A 23,168-nucleotide genomic window follows, 5' to 3' on the forward strand; every position below is an offset into this window, starting at 1 on the left:
AGTAAAACTCCTTCTCCTTGCTCCTGTATAGGAACCTCTTGAATGGCTCTAATGTCCATGAGTACTGTAATTTGTCTTTGAGCCTCTGCCCATTGATTTGGTGGCAGATTTGGCATTCCTTTTATCCTTGGTAAAGTGTGAAAGTGGAACCTGTATCCTTGAGATACAATATTTAGAACCCATTTGTCTTTTGTGATGATGTGTCAATTGCTTGCAAAAAGTGCTAGTTTTCCTCCTAGGGGAGCTGCCAAGAGGGATTTGCTTGGCAGTCTGAGGGGTAAGTCATTGTGATTGTTTTCTGAAAGTTTGAGGCCTGTCTTCTCCTCCTTTCCGGGTTGTGGCACCCCATTGCCGAGGCTTGTAAGACCCTTGTGGCTGACCTCTGCCCCTTGGGCGTCTGTATTTGCCCCTCTGAGGTCTGTCAGAAGTTGGACAGAACCAATTTTTGGTTGGACAATTTCTGCTAAAACGAGGGGGCTGTACCTGTAAAAAAATCCTTGACCATCTGCATAGATTTTGCCTTATCCTCCATGTTCTTTAAAACCTCTTCTGCTTTCACACAAAATAAAACATCCTGCTGTAAAGGTGCATCCAATAACTTTGCTTTAACATGATCAGGTAAAACTTTGTTCTTTTAACCAAGCATGCCTACGAATGACAGACCCTTCCATCTACACAACGTAGATTTCAACTGAAAGCATCAGATGTTCTGAAGAAATCTACGTTGTGTAGATGAATGCGCTCAACCTACAGGTTTTGGGTTTCATTCAATAAAGAATTTGGCTATCGTGGATCGTGGTGTTTTGTCCTGGGGAATTTTCTGTTGATCGAGTTTTGGTTTAGTTTTGGTTTATTGTGTGGATTCCCTGGACATATTTTTTGAGAGTGAATGACAGACCTTGTTAATTGCTGCTCTACAAGAAGCTTCCAAAGAATCAAATCCACATTGCAAAGTATGTTTTCCCACTTGTTCTGCTGCATACAATAAATCCTGCATTTCCTTGTAGTCAGGCTGCTCTGAATGTGTTAGCATTTTTTGCTTTAATTGAGACATCAAATATTGCTGATATTTCAGCATGTGAAACTGGAAATTTAAGGCCCTCATGGCTAGAGTAGCTGAGGTGTATACTTTCTTTCCCCATCTGTCTAGTGCTCTAGAATCCCTTTCAGAGGGTACAGGACTTTTAGCAATAGAGGCCTTAACCCCTTTGGGACCCTGGGAAATGGTTTCTGGGTCAGCAACAGGGCTTTTGTATAGGAATTTGTGAGAGTCAGGGACTCTGTAGTATCTGTCTGGTTTGGCTGAGGCTGAAGGTAAAGAATCTGGATTAAGGCTAAACTCTGAATAAACATCATCCACAATGTCTAGCACTGGTGGAATAGCAAGAGGTCTGTGCTGAGGCAGTAAACGGAACTGAGCCTTTTCTTAGATTCAGAATAATCCTGGCCTTCCCAATGGAAATGTTCCCTTGTGGTATGCAAGGTTTCCCCAAAAGAATAGTCCTCTGGGAGAGATGCTGAAGGGATCAACTCTTCAGCATCGGAGTCTTCATATGGGGGAAAGGAGTATTCCTGTTCTTCAGAGGAAATGGAAACCTGGTCAGATGAAGCGTAGTCTTCCGCCTGTCTAGGCCTTTTATCAGGAGGGGGATGGGAACCCCTGATCAGGGTAATTAAGTCTTCGGCCATTTTAAGCATCCGTTTAAGCATGGGGCCCTGTACTGGAGAATGCTGTACTGGCTTTCTTACTTTTAAAGGAGTTTTCAACTTTGCATAGGATTTAATAGCAAGTGTAGTCGGTCTGAAGACACCTTCAGCAACTGAAGGCCTCTCAACTACACCGGGTTTCCCTTCAGCAATGGTGTCGGTAGGGCCTAAGGCTCCGGAGGCCCAGCAATCTCCACTTGGGAGTCGGAGGCAGCTTGTGGTTCTAAATCAGCGGTCGTCAGGGGCTGCGTATGCGCCTCACTGAAAACCGGATAACTGGAGACTGGTCTAGCAGAGGCCTCGGTGTCTGGTTTGGGTCTCGGCTGCCTGTCCTTATCTTTGCACTTTTTATGCATCCCGGTCATCCGTTGCTCCGACGGCATGGTGTAATTAAATTTTCTACCAAAATAATGTCGGGCGAAATCAAACCGAAGGTTAATAGTACGTTTGTTAAACCTAGCACAAAACAGACAACCTGTGACATCGTGATCTGGGCCTAGGCATGGAATACAATAAGAATGAAAATCCTTATGAGGTATTTGCTTCCCACAAGAAATGCAATTATTAACTTTTTCTGACATCGGTCTGAGGCAAGAAAAGTTTCCCCAACGGGGTACTTAGCTTTATTGAAGACTTCGGTCTGAAATTCAAATTGAAAATCTCAGGAGTAGGCCGACCGGCACTTGCGAACTGCTTCGGGCACCGTGCGGCAAGAAAGACTGAAGAAAATGGCGTTGGCTGCCTCTTTTATACCCCTGTCGCAATGACGTCAGGGAAGAAGCAACCGCAACAGACGCCGGACCAAGACTTTGGAACTCAGGCCGACTGCGGGACCGCCTGACGGCAGATAACCCAAGTGTGATGACTGCAGCAGTGTAACACGAACATCTACCCTCTCTTCCAGCAGTCTCTTCAAAAATGCTCTTAAAGCACACCTAAAATTTCATTGGCTATGGCCTTGTCCATGCCTTGTCCATACCCCAACTAACCCCCCCCTTTCTCCTGTACCACTAATTAGCTGCCAGCTCTATTAGCTGTCAACAGGTTATCAGGATTTCATTACTATTTAATATCCTTTAGCTAGCAGATGATTGCAGTACGATGTTTACTTTTTTCTCTATGTGAGAAATTAATACTACTAGGCAAATGTCATGCACCTTATATTATACTCGGACATATGTCATTACCTGTCAGACTGTCTTTGCTATAAATACTTTTTTTCTTCTTCTGAAATGCTAGATTATACTCCTGTATTATGTGAAATTTTGCTTGTCTGAATATATGGAGCCTTCCTTGTGATATTATACTCTGACATATAGGTCATTTCTTCTGTTAAACTGTGTCTTCACTATAATTATACGGCTTCTTTTATCATCTGATACGCTAGATTGTACTCTTATATTATGTAAATCTCATATGTCTGAATTTATGGAACTTTTCTCCCTGGGCCTCCACTGAAAATGGGCATATACCCAGTCGGACTTTCCCAGTCAACAAATGTAAAATAAAATAAATAAATGAAGCATCCTCCTCGTTTTTCTGTCACACTAATCCAACATCTTTTGGGGCCAGTCAATCACTCCAAAACTGTAAGTTAGGACAGGGAGAGCAAATTGGTTTATAGCTTGTACTTGGCTCCTAGATGTCAAAGCTGTTTTCAGTACTGATTTTAGTCTTTTCCCAAATATTTATATGCTCCCTCTTGCTCAAGTTATTTTACATCACCATTCCTTTCCAAAAATGTTTTCTTGGAGCTGAAGCTTTCCTGCTTTAAAGGTTGCTTTTGCACATTTGTTAATATGGTTTGTTTTCTATTAATACAAGTGTACCCATGTCTCAAGTGATAATTTAATAAAGGCGTTATTTGGTACAACAGAGGATAGATGAGCACAATGAGCAGTTCTATTTGTGTCTCAAGTACAAAGTGATGCAGGAATGGACCCCTAACCAAGCAAGTTACATAAAGTACATCTGCTGCAAAAAGTGGCAATTTTTACTTTGTGGACACCCATCACCCCGGGGATCACTCCAATGGCTGTACTCGACAGAAGCACTGGGAACTAAGGTTGGGTGGCACAAGGCCAGGGTAATTCTATGGGCTAGGCTTGTAAAGGCTCCCAGGGCCATTAGCCTAGTACACACCTATGAACCTGTGTTGGGAGACCATACACTGCAGTCTGCAATACAGGCTCTGGTGGTTGACTAAGTTTAAGATAAGCAGCTTCATTATTTGTGTTGCTGTGGCTCAGTATCTACATTTACAGTGCATAGTACACATTTTACATGTTACTGACAGAAAAGTAAAGAAAGCAAATAACTGACCCATTTTATAAAATCTGTATTAATGGGCAGATTCGTAATTCAACTTGTTCCATCATGTTCTTGCAATTTCAATAAAGACAACTCACCTGAGGAAGAAACATCTGGCGAGGCTACACTGTAAGGAACTTCTGAAAATTCCATCTCTGTGACCGAAACAGACCCTTAAAAATATGAAGGGGAAAATGCAATAAGAAAAGGTATTTGAACCAATCCATTTATGATGGCACTGCTAATATATTAGCATCTGGGAATCAGACAGTTCAGTTTACATTATGTATCCAGTTCTCTTGAGATACAAGTCCAACTTCTTGTATACTGTTTAAACACATTTTACCCAATTTTCATGTTTATACATACATTAATTAGATGGCAGAGAAAGCTTTCATACCTGATGAGGAAACATCTGGAACTGGTGTGTTGTACGAAATATCTGTGAATACAGGCTCACTTACAGGACCAGATCCTAGAGGAAAGAAAATAAGAAGTTATGTACCTACCATAACGTTCCATGTTAGTTGTCTTCTCTCGCCTTCTTTCTTGCTGGATGGGTTCGGAGCCGATCCTCTGCTCCGACTCGGCACTTGCTAAGCTCGAGAGCTAATTTTACCAGCTCGAGGCAACCCTATATCCCATGATGCAAGGTGTGACTACCCAGATCTCGTTTGGTAGCTATAGAAAACCCTGCCAGTAACCTTCTTCCCAGAAAGGAAGAGGAGGAACTAAATGTGGAAAGAAACAAAGCAAAGTAACCACTAGATACTAGTGACACTTCCTACTAGGGCCCATAGAAAGAATGGATCGTACCCAGAAAAAGAGTACAACTTCAAGGTCTGTCCAGGCTAGGGGGAAGGAGGGAGGGACGCAAGAAAGAAGGCGAGAGAAGACAACTAACATGGAACGTTATGGTAGGTACATAACTTCTTAATGTTAAGTTGTCAAACTCGCCTTCATTCTTGCTGGATGGGACTGCATCCCTAGCACCTCTATCCTGGGTGGCTCAATGGAACAGACTCTTGAGAACTGTGGAACCAAACCTAGCCCTGTCTCTGGAGGCCAAGTCCAATTTGTAATGAGAGACAAAGGTGTGAGGAGTGACCCAAGTGGCTGCCGCACAAATGGTGTCAATAGGTAGCCTATCCTGAAATGCTGTAGAAGTGGCTAGGCGTCTGGTAGAATGTGCGTTTGGTTTCGAGGGCAGTTGCTTGCCCCTAAGGAGATAAACATGAGAAATGGTAGAAGACAGCCATCTGGATAAGGTCACCTTGGAGACCGGAAGACCCTTCCTGTTTTCTGCATAAGAAAGAAACAGTTGATCAGATTTTCTGAATTGTTTAGTTCTGTCCAAGTAATATCTGAGTTGGCGATGGACATCCAAACAGTGAAGTTTCTGTTCAGCTCTGTCAGAATAGTTAGGGAAAAAAACTGGCAATTCAATAGATTGGTTAATATTCATCTGGGAAGCAACCTTGGGCAAAAAAGATGGATTAGTTCTTAAAGATACTCTATCTTTGTGGAAAACCAAGTATGGGGGACGGACACAGAGAGCATGAAGTTCAGACACCCTCCTGGCTGAAGTAACAGCAACCAGAAAAATTGTCTTCCAGGAAAGAAATTTTAATGAGCATGTAGCAGCCGGTTCAAAGGGGGGCAGAATCAAGGATGCCAGCATTAAATTCAGGTCCCACTGCGGAGGGGGATCTTTGATTGGAGGTTTCAGCAGAAATATCCCTCTAAGAAAGGCTTTGCAAAGCTTGTGAGACATTATGTTTTGATCCGCTAAGCCAACATGAAAATTTGAGATCACTGCCAGCTGGACCTTAACTGTAGAGGAAGAACCCGACTGAAAAATCTCAGCATGTAAGTCCAAGACTGACTGCACTGGAGCAGTAAAGGGATCTATGTCCCTGGACTTTGCCCAGAAGGAAAAACGCTGCCATTTGCTAGCATAACTCCTTCTGGTAGAGGACTTTAGAGAAGCTACTATGATATCTCGCACGGGATTAGAAATCATAGGGAGCCTGGCTAAGGAAGGAAGTGGAGCAACCAAGCAGCGAGGTTGAGAGAATGAATGGCCTGGTACAGATGACCCGAATGGTGGGTCAGAAGATCTGGAATTGGATCCAGATGCCAAGGCTGAACCAAGAGATGACTATGTAGGGACGGAAACCAAATTTGTCGAGGCCAGTAAGGGGCAATGAGAATCAACTCGGCTCTCAAGACGGTAGCTTTCTGAATCACTTGAGGTATCAGCGGGAATGGAGGAAAGGCATAAAGAAGTCCCCGGGGCCAATCCTGGGTTAGAGCGTCTCTGGGGGGATGGCCTGGTAGTGGAAAGAGGGAGAAGACGTCTGGGCATTTGCTGTTTTGGGGTGTAGCAAAAAGGTCGCAGCAAGGGACGCCCCACTTCTGAAAAATCTCATCCACTACTGATTGTTTGAGAGACCACTCGTGTGGCATGAGAATAGCTCTGCTCAGTCTGTCCGCTAAGAGGTTGGATTTCCCGGGGATATGCGTTGCTATCAGAAACCGATGAGAGGAGATTGCCCATTGCCAAAGTCTGAGAGCTTCTCGACACAGTGGATAGGATCTGGTCCCGCCCTGTTTGGTGATGTACCAGACTACGGACATGTTGTCCGTCTGAACTGCAATAGTCCCTAAAGGAAGAAAGTCGCTGAGGGCTTGCAACGTTAAAAGCACTGCTCTCATCTCTAGGACATTTATGTCCAGATGGTATTCTATGGGTTGCCAAGTCCCATGGACCATCCTGCCCTGATAATGCCCCCCCCCACCCGATCAGAGAGGCATCCAAAGTGACTGTGGCAACCGGGATTGGGGGAAAACAGTCGGCCCTGATGGAGTTGCGGAGAAGACATCCACCAGGTTAGGTGACTCTTGCACGATTGCGTCACGAAGATCTCGTGGCGCATGGGAAGCTGCTGGAAGGACCACTGGGTGAACAACATCCACTGCAGAAGACGCATGTGGAAGCGAGCTAAAGGAAGGAGTATGATGGCCGCAGCCATAAGACCTAGCACCTTCAGGACAAATCTGGCCCTGATCTTTTTGCTGAGTAGTATGATCCGAACATACTTTTGGATGTCCAGAATTCTTTGGTTTGTAAGTCTTGCTGACATCCCGACAGTGTCTAATTCTGCGCCTATAAAGGTAATAGATTGGCAAGGAGACAATGAAGATTTTTCGAAGTTTATAGAAATCCCCAATTGGTTGCAGGTGTGAAGTGTGTAGTCTCTGGCCTTGAGACGTTGATGCCTGGTGGTGGCAGAGAGGAGCCAGTCATCTAGACACGGAAACACCTGGAATCCTTGACATCTCAGGTAAGCCGTGACCGCTGCCATACATTTGGGAAACACTCTGGGGGCTGTAGTGAGACCAAAGGGCAGGGCTCCAAATTGAAAATGACTGGTCCCCAGCCGAAAGCGGAGAAACCTTCTGGAGCGCCTGTGACTTTTTATGTGATAGTACACATCCTGAAGGTCTATTGAGCACATCCAGTTGTCCTTGCCCAAAAAGGGTAGAATGGACTGAAGCGTGACCATCCGGAACCTTGCCTTTTTGACAAACATGTTTAGTTTGCCGAGTCTAAAATTGGTCTCCAATCTCCCGTCTTTTTGGGAACCAAAAAGAATCTTGAGTAGATTCCGGATCCTACTTGGTCTGCTGGCACTAGTTGGATGGCTCTTTTTGCTAGGAGCTTTGATACCTCCAGCTTTGCCAACTCCCTTAGACCGGGTGAAACATCCGGGAGGGATTGATGAGGAACAGGATATCTCATGAAAGGGATATTGTAACCCTTGGATATGATCGACTGTACCCATTTGTCTTGAGAAAGGGAACGCCAGGCTGTTGGGTACAGCGACAATCTTTCCCCGACTGCCTCCAAGGGTGGATAGTCGGGCAACACCTCAGGGGTGCTGGAAGGGTTTATCAGAGAGAGGCTCTCTGCTACCCTGATTCTGCGGACCCCCTCCGCCCCCTAGGGCGGCGTCTATTGTTATTACCCCCTCTGCCTCTGTGGGTAAACTGACCACGTGCTTCTGGCGTGACTCCCTGAGATTTATGGAACCACATTTTCCCTCCCTTCTGACCTTTGGGATAGGGTCTTGAAGGGGTGGAGAAATGGACTCCTACGGCAGAAAGAGTCTTGCCGTCTTGCTCACACCTGGTCAAAGTGTCCTTCACCTGAGGCCCGAACAAAGCCGAACCATCGAAGGGAGTATTAGTGAAGGACGCCTTAAAGGGGTCCATGAAATTACAAAGCCGCATCTAGGACTGACGCCTAAGTGCCACTCCTGTGCCTGCGGCTCTACTCGCCCCATCGGCTGCATAAGAAATGAGCCGCATGGAGGAGTTAGTTATAGAATTTAGGATTCCGAGCTGTGAGGCAATCTTTTCTTGAGCCCCAGCAGCTGACTGATCCTGAACCACCTCGCCTAGTTCCTTGAGAATGTCTCTCTGAAGCCGGGTAAAGTGACAGAGATAGTTCAGCGAGCGCATAGAGAAGGTCGCTGAAGAAAACATCCGCTTACCGTACCTATCCATGGTCCTAGAGTCCTTGTTAGGAGGATGGACAGGTACAGAAGGATTGGCGAGTTCCTTCTTGGTGGCAGCCGCCACCACCACGGCATCAACAGGGACACCCTCGGTGAGAAACTGTTTGTCTGCGGGGGCCGTGATGAATTTTGAAGGCCTCCTGGGGACTGGTTCCACAGAATCCGGGGCCGCCCACGCCTCTCGAGCCACCACTTGCATGAGCGGGTCGAAAGGCGGAGACACCCAGGAGGTGGAGGGTCGAGATCCAAAAGCCTCCAGGTATACAGACTCATCCTCGGAGGGGTTAATGGAAGGCCAGTTCCCCCTCTGCTTAAGAAGTTCCAGGATGTCTGAAAAGGAGACATCCTCAGAGGGGGACCATGGGGAACCCTCCGACTCATCTAAGTCAGTATCTGATGTCGTAGACTCGGGGGAGTCTGTGTGCTTCCTCTTGCACGTCCTCTTACGCGGGGGCTCCCCCGAAGGATCAGGAGAAACCTCGGAAGAGGAAGTTCTTCCCAATGGGGAAACCTGGAGCGATGGATCTCTGGGTCCGGGAGCAAGAGAATGGGAAGAGACATCGACAGGCACCGAAGAGGGAGGAGCTAATGGAATTGACCATTGACTCTGCTCTGGGGCTAGAACACTCCTCATCACCTCAAAGGCTCCCCTTCCAGGGAGGCCAGAAGACTCCCGCTCCGAAGAAACAGGAATCCCCGGTCCCGCCGAAAGAGAAGGCTCCGAGGCTGATGTCAGTGCTGAGCTCACCAATGCTGAAGCTCCAAGAGGGAGAGTGGGGTCGGACAAGGGTCCGATGCCACTCGCCCCCTCGGAGCCAACAAGGGAGATTCGACGACCGGATCCCTCCAAGGAAGGTCTCATGGAGGAAATCAGAGTTGAAGACAACGGAGCCGACAGGGGAGGTATCGGCTCCGGCGCACCCACGGTCAACGTTCCGAGAAGCTCCGACTCCAAACTCTGAAGGAGAGTCGGAGGAGGAATTTCAGGGGGATGAGGGATAGCGGTCGTCTGCTGAGACTGGCTATGGAGCATCTGGGCCAGTGCCTGTGACTTCAGCAGTCTACTTACCACCCTCTCCATGTCATGGTCTGATAGCCTGGAAGACCTTGAAGATTGGCTCCGATGACTCCGCTCCGAAAGCAGAGGAGATCCCTGAGCCGAGCGAATTGACTCCAGGGAAGGGGACCGAGATCTCTTCTTGGAAGGAGCCATCGGAGCCGAAGACCCTTCGGTTCCAGTTGGAGCAGACAGCTTATCGGCACCAGTCCTGGTCAAAGATGCGTCGGCTCCGGCCAGAGCAGACAGACATCGGTGCAAGTGTATCGGAGCCAGCCGGCACCGATACCACCACCTCAGAGATAGAAAGATCGGCTCCAGCCAGAGCCGATCTCGACTCCGAAGGAGTCGGAGCCACCGCCGAAGGCTTAGGACCCACAGCCTGGGCTTTAGGTGGCTTAGACGGCTTTCCCGACCCAGTCTTGGTCGGGGAGCCCTCTGGCTTCAACAAGCCACGTAGGATTAATTTGTTCCTACGTTCCTGCAGGACTCTCTGGCTGAAGGAGTGACAAAATAGCACAGGAGTCCTGCAGGTGTAGAGGCCCCAGGCAGTAAACACAAGAAGTGTGACCGTCTGTCAGAGACATTTTCTGATGGCACGAGTCACACTTCTTGAAGCCTGAGACCTTTACTTCTTTGGACATGGTATGCCAAACACAAAAAACACACACACACACACAAGTCACACAGTTAGCTAATAAAAGGGGAAAACTGATTAACACACCCACACTTCCTGACAGAAAAATAATGGAAGGGAGGCTTAAGGCCTGAAGGGAGGAAAAAACTATCCCCAATACAAAGTAGAAAGGTAATATAGGGCAAGATAGATTACTAGTTAACACTAACTCTTAAGAAAAAGAAATAAGGAAAATGGAAATTTTTCTGACTGACTTTAGTATAAAAATACTAAAACTCTACCTGAGCTGGTAAAAGGAGACCTCTTTGCGAAGCGGCAAACGAGATCTGGGTAGTCACGCCTTGCATCATGGGATATAGGGTTGCCTCGAGCTGGTAAAATTAGCTCTCGAGCTTAGCAAGTGCCAAGTCGGAGCCGAGGATCGGCTCCAAACCCATCCAGCAAGAATGAAGGCGAGTTTGACAACTTAACATACCCAGTTAGTAAAACACAGTAGTCAGAATGTGATGGGAGACACTACCTCCCTGTGAGGCATACCCATAAAACTGTGAAACATCATCATAGCACCAGCTTTGAAATGACCAACGCTAAGTGCTTAGGAACAGAAAAGCTAATTGTTGATGTTAAATTCTAGCATCACAGAGCAATTTATATCCCTGGGTGGTAACAAAAGAAGTGATGTCTGAGCATACCATCTTCTAAAGAAGGCCATCTGCAATGTAGTAACACAAGTACAGATTCAGAATCCAAGTTCTGGGATTCAATCTTGACCCATGATTTACACCTGCCTATGTTTCCTCTGGATACTCGGACTCAACTAAACCATTGTAAATCAGTGGAGAAATTAAAGAATTGTATCAATAGTAACTTTCTAGCAGAGATGCTTTAGTTTTAAATCATAAAATTAGTTAATTGAATCAGAAAGTGAACAATTAGAAAAATACAAATGGAAAAAATCAGAAATGTAATGGAGGCTTTGTCATCTTTTCAATTCAGCTTTTTTTTGGGCCATGGAAAAAAATTCCAGCCACACAGGAGGGAATTTAGTGAGGCCAGAAAATGATGAGTCAATCCACTGAAGCCAAGGTGATCATTACAATAGTAATTTTAGAACTTTTAGACTTCTCATTTTTCCTAACCTATTAGCACCAGAACTTCAAATATGAACAGTGAACAAGGTGCAGGAGAAAAATCAGACACCTTTTCTTAACAGTGTACCTAAATAATGCTTTAAATGAAATTACTGGGACTGAGACTAGGAATGGCTGAAATGCAACAAGTTGTAGAGGTGGGAAACTAGTACTGTTTGCAAATGTTATCCCAGTTTGCTACTCACATTTTTTTCTTAATTCATTGAGACTGTCAGTTCAATTTTTCTACATTTAATGGATTTAACCCTACTGTACATACTATTTCTGGCTATAACACGGGCCACACCACCTCAAAGTAGTATGTGCTGACAAATGCAAATAGATTTTATGTTAAATGGACAGTTACTTAAATTGGTACAGAAGTTACACTTGAAAGATTTATTCTGTTGTCCAAACAGTTCTGTACAGAGAACAATGACATATAAGAAAGTGTGTGCTCGTTTTATAGTTCCGGTACAGAGCAACAATGAGATACAAAGAAAGCTTGTGCTTGTCCTAGTTCTGATTCTGAACAGTTCTAGTAATGAGACAAAAATGTAGGTTTACTTTTACATATTATCCTAATGTTTCTGATATTTTAATTCAAGTACTACAATATGGAAAAAGTTATACAATGACTGAAAATCTTCTTTCGGCTTTTCCCGGTTAGTGGTCGCCACAGCAGATCACCTGTCCGTTCATGATTGGCACTAGAGTTTTATGGTGTCAAGTTGCCAGCCCGGTGCCCAACCTTCCACAGAAGGCACACACACGCAGTCATGCCTAGGGCCAATTTAGAGTGTCCAATCCACGTACAGCATGGCTTTGGGATGAGGGAGGAAACCGGAGCACCCAGAGGGAAACCGTATGACCACAGGGAGGACATGAAAACTCTACACAGAAGGCACCCCAGCCAAGGATTGAACCAGACAACCTCTTGCTGTGAGGTGACAACGCTAACAGCCATACACTGACTGACTGAATAAAACAAAAATGCAAAAATAGAGAAAACATGACCCAAATGATTGGGTAGAAATTGAAGTTAAAAGGACCAGCCACTTATATTCAGCGTATTTAGTCTTAACTCTATTACACCCCTCCCCCAACTCACTAGTATACATTCCAGCACTGCAAACAAACTTTTTAAAATGTTGACGTTTCATTGAATGATGCATTCTTCATGGGTCCACCCACCAGAAGACAATGATGGAATTTGTCCCTTCTCCACTGTTGTGCAGTCTTGGCGTTGGTATATTTAATTAGCAGGGGGTGTGGGGCACGCAGCCCACAAACGTGCGCACACACACACACAATATATATATATATATATGGATCCCTGTCCTATGATAGAAACCTCATTTGACAAACTCAATTGACTGAGACCATAAATAAGACTGAAAAGTCACTTGACAAACCCTTAAGACTGAAACCCATAATACTCCATTTCAATATACTAAATTGTAAACTGGACCATATAAAACCAGACTAGGTGGGGGGGGCATGTCCCCCACCCCCACAACTATATATACCAACGCCAGGATCGCACAACCAGTTTACAGTTTAGTAAGTTGAAATTCAGTCTTATAGTTTCAGTCAAATGAGGTTTCTATCATAGGACAGGGATCTGTCTGTGTCTGTCCATCTCCCAGTTGTTTAGAAGACCAGAACAGGGTCAAAGCCAAGCAGGCATCAGACATCTCTTGATCTACTAGAAGCCACAGGCTGGGGGTTGGAGGGTGGGACACAAGAATGAAGGCGAGATGGACAACTCACATGGAACGTTATGGCAAGTACATAACTTCTTTATGTGAAGTTGTCCTATCTCGTCTTCATTCTCTACTGATGGGACAGCGTCCCTAGCACCATGATTCCTGGGTGGCTCACAGGAGTATGTTCTTCAGAACAGTGGATCCAAACGAGGCCCTGTCCCTGGAGGCCAAATCTACTTTGTAATAAGTGATAAGTTTATGAGGCGTCACCCAAGTTGCCGCTGCACAAATGGTATCTATTGGCAACTTAGCACAAAATGCAGAAGTACAAACTGCCTTAGTAGAATGAGCCTTTATATTGTTTGGCAGTTGTTTATTCACTGAATTATAATTGAACAAAATGCAGTCTAATAACCACCTAGAGTGGTTTTTGCTACTGGTCCACCTTTCTTTGAATCAGAAAATGATACAGTTGATCAGACTTTTCTAAACTCTTTTGTTCTGCATAAATAGAAATGTAATTGTCTATGAACATCAGGTTGGTGTAGCATATATTCTGCCTTACTGCCATATTTAGGGAAAAAGACTGGTCGGTCTATGGATTGATTTAGGTTGGACTCTGAACATACTTTTGGCAAAAAGGACAGGATTGTACATAGTATTACTCTGTCATTGTGTAAAAATAGGTAAGGAGGTTTGATTGATAAAGCCTGTAGTTCTGACACTAGCTGATATGATGGCCACTATAAGATAGTTTGTCAAAAACTGTAATCTGTCAAAAACTCATTTGCATGATGATGCGGGTTCAGAAGGGGGGTGGATTATCCCAGACAGAACAAAACTTAGACTCCATGGTGTTAGTGGGGGATTAAATAGGTAGTCTCAAAAGATTAGTGCCTCTCAGAAATGCTTTAGACAGTCTGTGGGACATATTTGGTCCACCATTTCCAAAGTGAAAATTTGCAATTGCTGCCAATTGGACCCAGATAGCAGCTGCAGCTGCCCCCTCATTAAAAAGTTTTGTCAAGAACTCCAGAATAGAAGATATAGATCCTAAATAAGGGTCAGTAGGATTCTCAGATGACCAAACTGAAAATATTTTCCATTTGCCAAGACATACATTTCTCATTGATGTCTTGTGAGAAGATATCAAAAAGTGTCATGCAGCGGATGAAAGATTTTGTAGCCTGGCTATATTTGGAATTGGAGCAGCCAAGCTGTCAGTTTGAGGGTTTGAAGGGATGGGCAAGAAATTCCCAATGAGTGAATCAGAAGATCCGGCACTGGGTCCAGAATACAAGGTTTCTCCTGAAGATGAGGCCGCAAAAAAAGGAACCAAATTTGATGAGGCCAGTAAGGGGCTATGAGTATTAAGGTCCTTCCCAATCTGCTGGCTTTCTGAAGAACTTTGGGCATCAATGGAAATGGAGGAAAAGAGTAGAGGAGACCCGGGGGCCAATCGTGCAGTAATGCATCCCTTGGGGGTTTCCCCGGAGGGGGAATTAGGGCAAAGTAGCTGCTGCATTTTGTGTTCATGGCAAAGAGATCGCAGCAAGGCTTGTCCTGTCTTTGGAAAATCATTTCCACTACGTCTTGCTTGAGGGACCACTCGTGGAGCATCAATATTTCTCTGCCGAGTTTGTCCGCCATCAGATTGGATCTCCCTGGGATGTGCATTACTATCCGAAAGTGTCGGAAGGGCATTGCCCACTGACATGCTCTCAGGGCCTCTCGAAAAAGGGGATAAGATTTGGTTCCTCCTTGTTTATTTACATACCATACAATGGACATGTCTGGATTGCAGTTGTTGCTAATGGAAGAGAGTCTTAGAATGCTTCCAACACTAGAAGCACCGCTCTCATCTCTAGGACATTTGTTGACCGGGCTAGTCTAGCTGGATTAATGTCCATTTTCAGTAGAGGCCCAGGGAGACAAGCTCCACAGTAAGACAATTTTACAAACATAGTTGTAGAGGGTGTATTTAACAGACAGACTGTAGTACATAACATTTTCATAAAAGTCTAAAACTACTAGTAGCATCAACAGGAAAAAGTACATTAGATTCTTCTTTTAAACATCCATCCATCATAGTGGTATTGAGAATCCAAGAATAGATGAGAAGTAAAGAAAAAGCAAGAGAATACCTTGTTATAGATAGGAGAAAGGAAAAGGCATGGAACAAAAAAGGATTAGTCAGGGTTAGAACAAGGGAAGAGCCACTGGGAGTAAAGCCATGATTTTATATGCTTCTTGAAAGTAGGTAAAGAGGTAATAGACATAACTTCACTTGGAAGTTTGTTCCAGATGGGTGCAGTACAGCTGGAAAACAGACTATCCCCAGCTTTGTTGTTGGATTTGTTGGAGGCAGCTAGTAGTTTGGTAGCAGAGCGTAGGGAAGAGATGTTTTTATATGGGGTAAAAGGGAATAGGGTATAGTGGGCTGATGAAAGATATTGTGGGTAATAGTGAGTTGCAGAAGTCGTATATGATTTTGTAGTTCTAGCCAGCCTAGCTGTTTGGTAGAGCAATGGTGGGTACGAAATGGGGCTCCTGTTGCAAATCTGGCTATGTTATGGTAAGCTGTTGCTAGTTTGTTGAGGTTACTTTTAGTTAGGTTTGTATAGATTGGAGAGGCATAAAATAGGGTAGAGAGTAGGTGGGTTTGTGCTAAAGTACTTCTGGCTGAGGGAGTGAGGAAGGGTTTAAGTCTGTAGAGAGATCCAAGTTTTCTATTGATTGATTTGATAGTTAAGTTAATATGGGAATCAAAGTTGAGGTTGTGGTCTATTGTGACACCAAGAAGTTTGGTCGTAGGATCAGGGGATATTATGGTGCCATTGTTAGTGGATATATTGAAGAAGAGAGAGGATGACTTATGTGATGGAGCAAATAGTAATAGTAGAGTCTTTTTTGGATTTGGGACTTTTAGATATGCAAGTGGGCCTCGTGATTCTGCCATGTAACTTGGGCTGTTCTTCCCCGATAATGTCCTCCCCCATCTGGGAAGCATCCCTGGTCACACTGGCTACTGGAATTGGGAGAATAAAAGGTCGGACTAATGTCACTTGTCTAAGTGAAGCCACCAATATAGATATTTTCTGCAAGATTCCGTCATTTGGTGAGACATTGGGAGTTCCTGCATGGACCACTGTGTAAAGAGAAGCCATTGTAGAATTCTCATGTGTATATGAGCTAGAAGAATTACACGGATTGCTGCTGCCATCGTGCCAAGTACTTTCATAACTTCCCTTTTTTGAGTTTTTGTTTTGAACAGGAGATCAAACTGTTCTGCTCGAAGGACCTGTAGCCTTTCTGTTGGAAGCTTTAGCATCATTTTAGTTATGTCTATCAAGATCTGTTGAGATGGCAGTAAGGGTGATTTTTCGTAGTTTATAGTAATGCCAAAATGCGCAAAGAGCTGTAAGGTAGTGCTCTTGCTTGTATTAGTAGATGCTGGATGGTGACAGGAGCCAGTCTTCTAGGTATGGAAACACTCTGAATGCTAAACATCTCAGGTGAGCCATGACCACTGCCATACATTTGGAGAACACTCTGGGGACTGTAGTGCGGCCAAAGGGCAAAGCTCAAAATTGATAATGGCTGGCTCCCATCCGAAAGCGCAGATGACTCCTGGATGGTCTGTCCATTCTTGTATGGTAGTAAGCAGCCTGGAAATCTAGAGAACACATCCAGTTGTCTTTTCCAAGAAGAAAGGGAAGTATCGTCTGCAGTTTGACCATTCAGAACTTAGTCTTTTTTACTGATTTGTTCGGTCTGCTGAGATCCAATATTGGTCTTCTTTGGAACCAGAAAGAACCTTGAGGAAGTCCAGGATCCTATCTGGTCTGTGGGCACGGACTCTTTTCTAGCAACTGTTGAATTTCTATGGTTGCTTCATTCCTGCGACTGGGTGGAACGTCCGGGATCCTTTTGCTTTGTGGGGTGGCATGGAAGAGGGTATGGAGGAGCCTCTGGATATGATGCTTTGTATCCATGTCTTATTTTTAGCCAGGAGTCTGGGTACAAAGATAAGGGATCCCGACTACATCCAGAGTGAGACAGGTGGGCCTCCTTTCAAGAGTGCCGAAAGGGCTTACTGAAAAAGGATTCCCAGTTGCCTTGATTCTGCAGACCTCCTCTGCCGCATGGCCGCAGTCTTCCATTATTATCTCCTTTTCTGCCCCTGGAAGCAGGTTCACCACCTGCGTCTGGAAAAACCCTCTGGGATTTCCAAAACCACATCTTTCCCCCCTTTTGACCCTTGCGATAGGGTCTAGAAGGGGTGGAAAAATGACACTGATGGCCGAGAGTTTTTCCTTCCTGTTCACACCTGGTTAGTCTCTCTAACCTTAGACCAAAAAGAGAAGAGCCATCGAAGGGAGTGTTTACAAGCGCATACAGGAAGGTCTCCTGAGGGCAATTCCTGAACCCACTGACTTACTCGCTCCATCAGCAGCATAAGAAACGAGCCTCATAGATGAGTTCACTACCGAGTTAATGGTGGAGAGCTGGGATGATGTACCCTATCTGCTATCCTCTCAGCTACTAAATCCTAAGGAGCATCTCCAAATTCTTCATCTCTCTAATCTAGTGAAGTGGGTTAGGTAGTTCAGGGGCCAAAGAGTAAAGTCACTGAAGAAAACATAGGCTTTCCATATTGGTCCATAGTGTGCAAATCTTTGTTCAGAGGATGCAAAGAAGTGGACGTTTCCGACAACTCCTTCTTGGTGGCTGCCGCCACCACCACAGCATCTACCGGGACACCTTTTCTCAAAAAAGCTTTATCTTCAGGGGAAGTAATAAATTTGTCCTCCTAGGGACGGGCTCCACTGTGTCTGGAGACTCCCACGCTTCTGACAAACTAAATCCACAAGCCCATCGAAAGGTGGAGACGCCCAAGTGGTGGAAGGTCGAGACCCGAAAGTCTTTAGGTAAAAAGACTCCTTGTCAGATGCAGTGATGGGCTTCCAGCTGCCTCCAAGGATCTCTAGGATGTCAGCAAAAGAGATGTCCTCAGAAGGCGACCGTGGGGACCCTCCAGATTCATTGAGGTCTGTGTCTGACGTGACTGACTCCTGCGGGGAGTCCAAATGCTTCCTCTTGCATGCTCTTTTCTGGGGGGGTGCCTATTCAGAGGAGTACCCCAGAGAGATTTCGGAAGAGATGGGTTTGCCCACTGGGGCATCCTGAGGGTCTGGGTCTCTACGCTTGTGTGGAATTGGTTGCGCAGAGATGGACATAGGTGCCCTATGGGGAGGAATGGCTGGGCCCGAAGGTGCGGCCACCACTAGAGAGTGCTCTCCTCATGGCCTGAAAAGCCCTCTGCCCATGATCCGAAGAAACCCCCGGCTCTGAAGAACCAGAAGGTCCCACCAGAACCATGGGAGTAGGCTCCAAAGCAGAGGTAGGCACCCAACTCACATGAGCAGAGGCCCCAAGAGGCAAGATCGGATGTGAAAAACCTGTGCTAGACTTCCCTCCCCGGACCAGACTGGTGAATATCGGCTCGTAGACTCCTCAGATGGCAATGAAGTAGTCAGAGCAGTCTGACACGATGATCCTGGAGTAGGTCTCGGTCCCAACAGTTCCAACACCATCAGCTCTGCACATTCCAGCTCAGATCCAGCAGCTCAGGTCAGAAGAGGAATTGAAATAGGAAAGACAGGTATAGTTGGTTCCGACAAAAGTTTTGCCAGCACCGGTGTCCTTAATAGTCTCTGCACCATGCGATCCACATCAAAATCATTAAGGCTTCTAGAAGATAGAGATGACAGAGCTAGGGATGCTGCAACTTGTAATGGGGGGACCTCAATGTAGGAGATACCGGCTCCAAAGCAGGGGACCGGCTCCTAACTTGAAAAAACAATGGCTCCAATACCAGTGGAGCCGAGGCAGACAGTTCCTCGGAACCAATAGATCTGATGTTGTTAATCTTCATATTCCATTCATCACTGATGAGTTCGGTTCCGAGCCCTAGTCGGCCTTATACCCAAAGCTCACGCCATCCAAAATTTTTCAAGCTAAGACTTAACCCATAATCTACTTCTCCCTGTTACCTCAGATCTAGTTTGCCAAGTCGCCATAAAGCAGTATTCAAGCCAGCTGTCAGCTAAGTCTCTGATATTTTTGGAATATACTGTTATTTTGATATTTCTGGTTACCCAAATTTGTTTAGAGTGTTATTATCTAGTGTGCTTTTTCCTATAGCTGTGTTTCGCTAACAATTTCCCAACCTCTAACTTTACCTGTTCAGTCTTTGTACCACCGCTGGTACACTCCCTTTTCTCGAGATGCTGTGGTAATTCTTTACATACCACTGTTAGTAATTTTTCCCTTCCTGTTTTTTTACTGTTTTCTGCTTGGTTGTGTTATTTTATCGTTTCCCTTTGCTGACATTGTGGATTCTAATATATCAGACGAGAAGGGCACCTAAGGCTTCAAAGAATGCCTGAAGTGTGGGAGGAAAATGCACAATAGCAATTTACATGACTGTTTATGAGTGCATCATCTCTTGGTAGAACCCCCTTACTCTGTTTGGGGTTTAGCTCTCGTACCGTGAATGAGAGACAAATGTTGAAAGACCTACTTAAATCACCTTTCTAAGAGGCTCTCTCCGCAGAGGGTTCACCCACTCCTAAGAAGGAGGCCACACACACTTCCCTCCTCACCCTCTGGTGAGAAGAAAAGACCATCTAAGCAAAAAGTTCCTAAATTTTCTGTACCTGAACAAATGTCTGACTATGGCACAGTCTTTGGTACAGACTCTGTCTACACAGTCAGCGCACACTACCTTGGCACAGTCAACGTCTATGGCACCACCAGATGTGACTGTTCCTAAAGCTTTGATCTCAACACCGATCACAGCTCAGAACCCCTTATCGGCTCCAATAACCCAGATGGACCCTACTAAAATGGAGACTGTGGTGCCACTAGACGTACATGCACAGACTCAATATTCTCCATTTGTGGACCATTTCGTGGGACAGGCTTATAGTCCTTCTTAGAGCATCCAGAGTCCCCTTCTGAGATATCCACTAGGTCCACCAGGAGCCTCTCCTTACTAGATGTGTGCCTTGTGGACCACTGCTGACAGCCAAGGGGATCCCTTCTGATTCAAAATCCCAGTTCCTTTTAGGAATTGGGTTTCCTGCTTCACAGACTCCATCTTACTCTCCTACTTCGACCTCCTTGCAGGTTCCAAAGCTCTCTGCACAGACTCCTCTCCCAGCACCCTCGGCTTCTGTGCCAGTAGTGGACCTCACTTTGCCCCAGAGTCGACCCTTTTACCTTCAGTTCATCAGAACCAGGTCTTCCTCAGGGCTGGGACTGGACTGTGGGTTCCTTGGTTCCAAGTCTGGCACTAGCCTTTTCTACGGTGCCGTCCTTTGTTCCAGGAGCCATGTCAGTACCTATCCAGGATGAGGCTCCTTAAATGGGAGCGGGCTCAGAGTGAGGTGTGACCCCAGTTCTCTCTGGGCAGCCCTATCAGCGCTACTGAAGAGCAGCCCTATTGCTTTCCTCTGGAAGCAGTCGAGGGACGACTCTCTCTGCACCCCGATGCCTGGCTATTACCACAGACTCTTGGGTGCAGAAGATAATTTCCAGAGGTTACAAAATCCCTTTTGACTCTTACCCAAAAACTCAAAAGCGAATCCCAGACGTTCCACCCAGTCAAAGGGATGAAGCAGCTTTACAGATAAAACCAGCTGAGAGTAAAAAGAGTCATCCAAAAAGTCCCAGAAGAGATAGGATGCTGATTTTATTCAAGGTTCTTTCTGGTACCAAAAAAGACAGGGGACTAGAGGACAATTTTGGACCTCAGCTGTTTAAACAAGTTAGTCAGCCAGACAAAATTTCGGACTGTGTCAGTTCAGTCTATTCTCCCCTTTCTGGAGGAAGGCTTGTGCTCGATAGAACTTTGGGATGTGTATTACCACATGAAGGAGGACAAACGCTCCAGGAGGTTCCTTCCCTTCCAGCTGGGAGCCAATTACCAATTCTGTCCCTGCCCTCTGGAGACTCTACATCCCCCATTATGTTCACAAAATGCATGGCAGCAGACACAGCTCACTTGACCCTGCAAGGATTCCGGGTGTTTCCATATCTGGACCACTGGCTCCTTACCACTCTCACCAAGCATCTGCTGGTAAAAGCCTTGCATTACACCCTCTCTCTGGTGCACAGCCTAGGAATATCTATAAACTGGGAAAATTCCTATCTAACTCCAAACCAGACCCTACAGTTTATAGGGGTAAAGTTCAACACTCGTTCTTGTTCGATCTCTCCCGAATCACAGACTTACAAGAATAAGATTCAGCTCCAGGTGATACTCAGTCATGAAAAGGTCTCTGTTTGACAGGTCCTGAAGTTGCTAGGATCAGATCAGTGTCAGCATCTATAGCTATAGTAACCCTAGCAAGATTTCACATGAGACTCTTACAGTGGCTACTGCTGACACAATAGTATCCGAATCGGTATCTGTTGTCGTCCAAGATCCGCATTATGAATAGCTGCAAACTGGATCTTTCTTGGTGGATGAAGCCAGACCCGGTGTACTTTGTAGCCAACTTTTCCATTCCCCTCAGCCCAACACCACTGTGACCATGGATGCTTCCCTGATAGGGTGGGGAGGCAATTATTAGGGAATGACTGTCCAAGGTACATGGTCCAATGTAAAGGTCGATCTGCAGTGCTCTTAGCGTTGGCGGCATTTCAGACTGCCCTTCCTTCCGGAACTGTTGCTATCCAATCGGACAGGTCAGTAGTCTGTTACATCAACAAGGTGGAACCAAGTCCTATCCCCTGTGGTCGAGAGACCATGCGAGTTTGGCAATGGGCAATATCTTCCAACTGCTTTCTGACAGCAATGCATATTCCAGGGATTTCCAACGTGATCACGGACAAATTGAGCAGGTGCATTCTTCCACCTCACGAGTGGCCCCTCGACCCCAATTTAGCAGTGAAGATTTTTAGCCATTGGGGCCAGCCTTGCTGGGATCAATCTGCTTCCCTGTCCAACCACAAGCGCAGCAACTATTTCATCCTTATTCCTCCACCGGTGGAGTCCCCAAGGGACGCACTTACGATGGCCCACGGGACTTCTTTATGCTTATCCTCCCATTCCTCTGATTCCTCTAGTCCTGAAGAAAGCCCTTCGGTTGAAAAGCAAGATGATCCTCATAGCCCCCTTTTGGCCTCAAGTATGGTTTCCCTTTCTCTGGCCTCATTTTCTTTGCAGACCATGGATTCTGGATAATCTGATCTCTCACCCTCAGGGGCTGAGTCACCCAAACCTTTCCAGCCTCAAGCTCACAGCTTGGTTTCTCCACTTCCAATGATTTCCAGGCATTGTAAATCTTTCCATTCCAGTATGACACATTCTGGCTTCTCAAACCATCCACCAGGAAACTTTATGCTGACAAATGGAAAAGATTTTCTATTTGGTCTAGACAGAGATTTAGATCCATTTTATGCACCCATCTCTGCTGTGCTCCAGCACGTATCTGATTTCTTCAAGCAGGGATCTGCAGCTTCAACCATTCATGTTCATTTAGCTGCCATTTTGAAGTTTCATAACAGTTTTGGTGATTCCTCATTGATGTCTCATCGCCCAAGCAACACCTTTTTGAAGGGAATCTACCATTCAAGACCTCCAATTAAGCAGCCCACAGAACCTGGAGTCCCTTGTCCTACAATCTTTGATACGGTCCCCCTTCAAACCAGCAGCCAAGTGTGACCAAGTTTCTACCCTGGAAATCCCTTTTTCTGGTGGCTATTCCTAATAACAGATGCATTTCCGAGCTCCAAGCTCTTTGTCCTTATGAAAAAACAAATAAGGTTGCTTAGTACAGAGTACCACTGCGGACCAATCCTTCCTTTCTTTCGACTGACTATTGACCTGCCTGTTCTTTTCCTAAATTCTCTAACAAGGGAGAGTATTGTTTACATTTATTTGGATGTTCACAGACAATTGAGGTTTTACCTGGACAGAACAAAAACTTTAAGAAAATCAGACCAGCTGTTTACTTTCTTTTC

The 23,168-nt window shown here is 45.5% G+C and overlaps 1 protein-coding gene across 1 annotated transcript in view; it reads right to left on the bottom strand.

Annotated features, from left to right (window-relative positions):
• Nucleotides 1–4,068: 4,068 nt before the first annotated feature.
• Nucleotides 4,069–23,168, bottom strand: part of LOC122794877 (nuclear autoantigen Sp-100-like) — a 1,817,621-nt gene continuing 1,798,521 nt past the window's right edge. The window contains exons 7-8 of the mRNA XM_044063477.1: nt 4,418–4,492; nt 4,069–4,190 (exon numbers count right to left, since the gene is read on the bottom strand). Of these exons, the coding sequence (XP_043919412.1) occupies nt 4,069–4,190; nt 4,418–4,492 (197 nt within the window). The remainder of the gene's footprint in view (nt 4,191–4,417; nt 4,493–23,168) is intronic.

This window comes from Protopterus annectens, chromosome 2.part1 (assembly GCF_019279795.1).
Source record: "Protopterus annectens isolate FY-2018-M chromosome 2.part1, PAN1.0, whole genome shotgun sequence".
NCBI classification, from domain to species: domain Eukaryota; kingdom Metazoa; phylum Chordata; order Ceratodontiformes; family Protopteridae; genus Protopterus; species Protopterus annectens.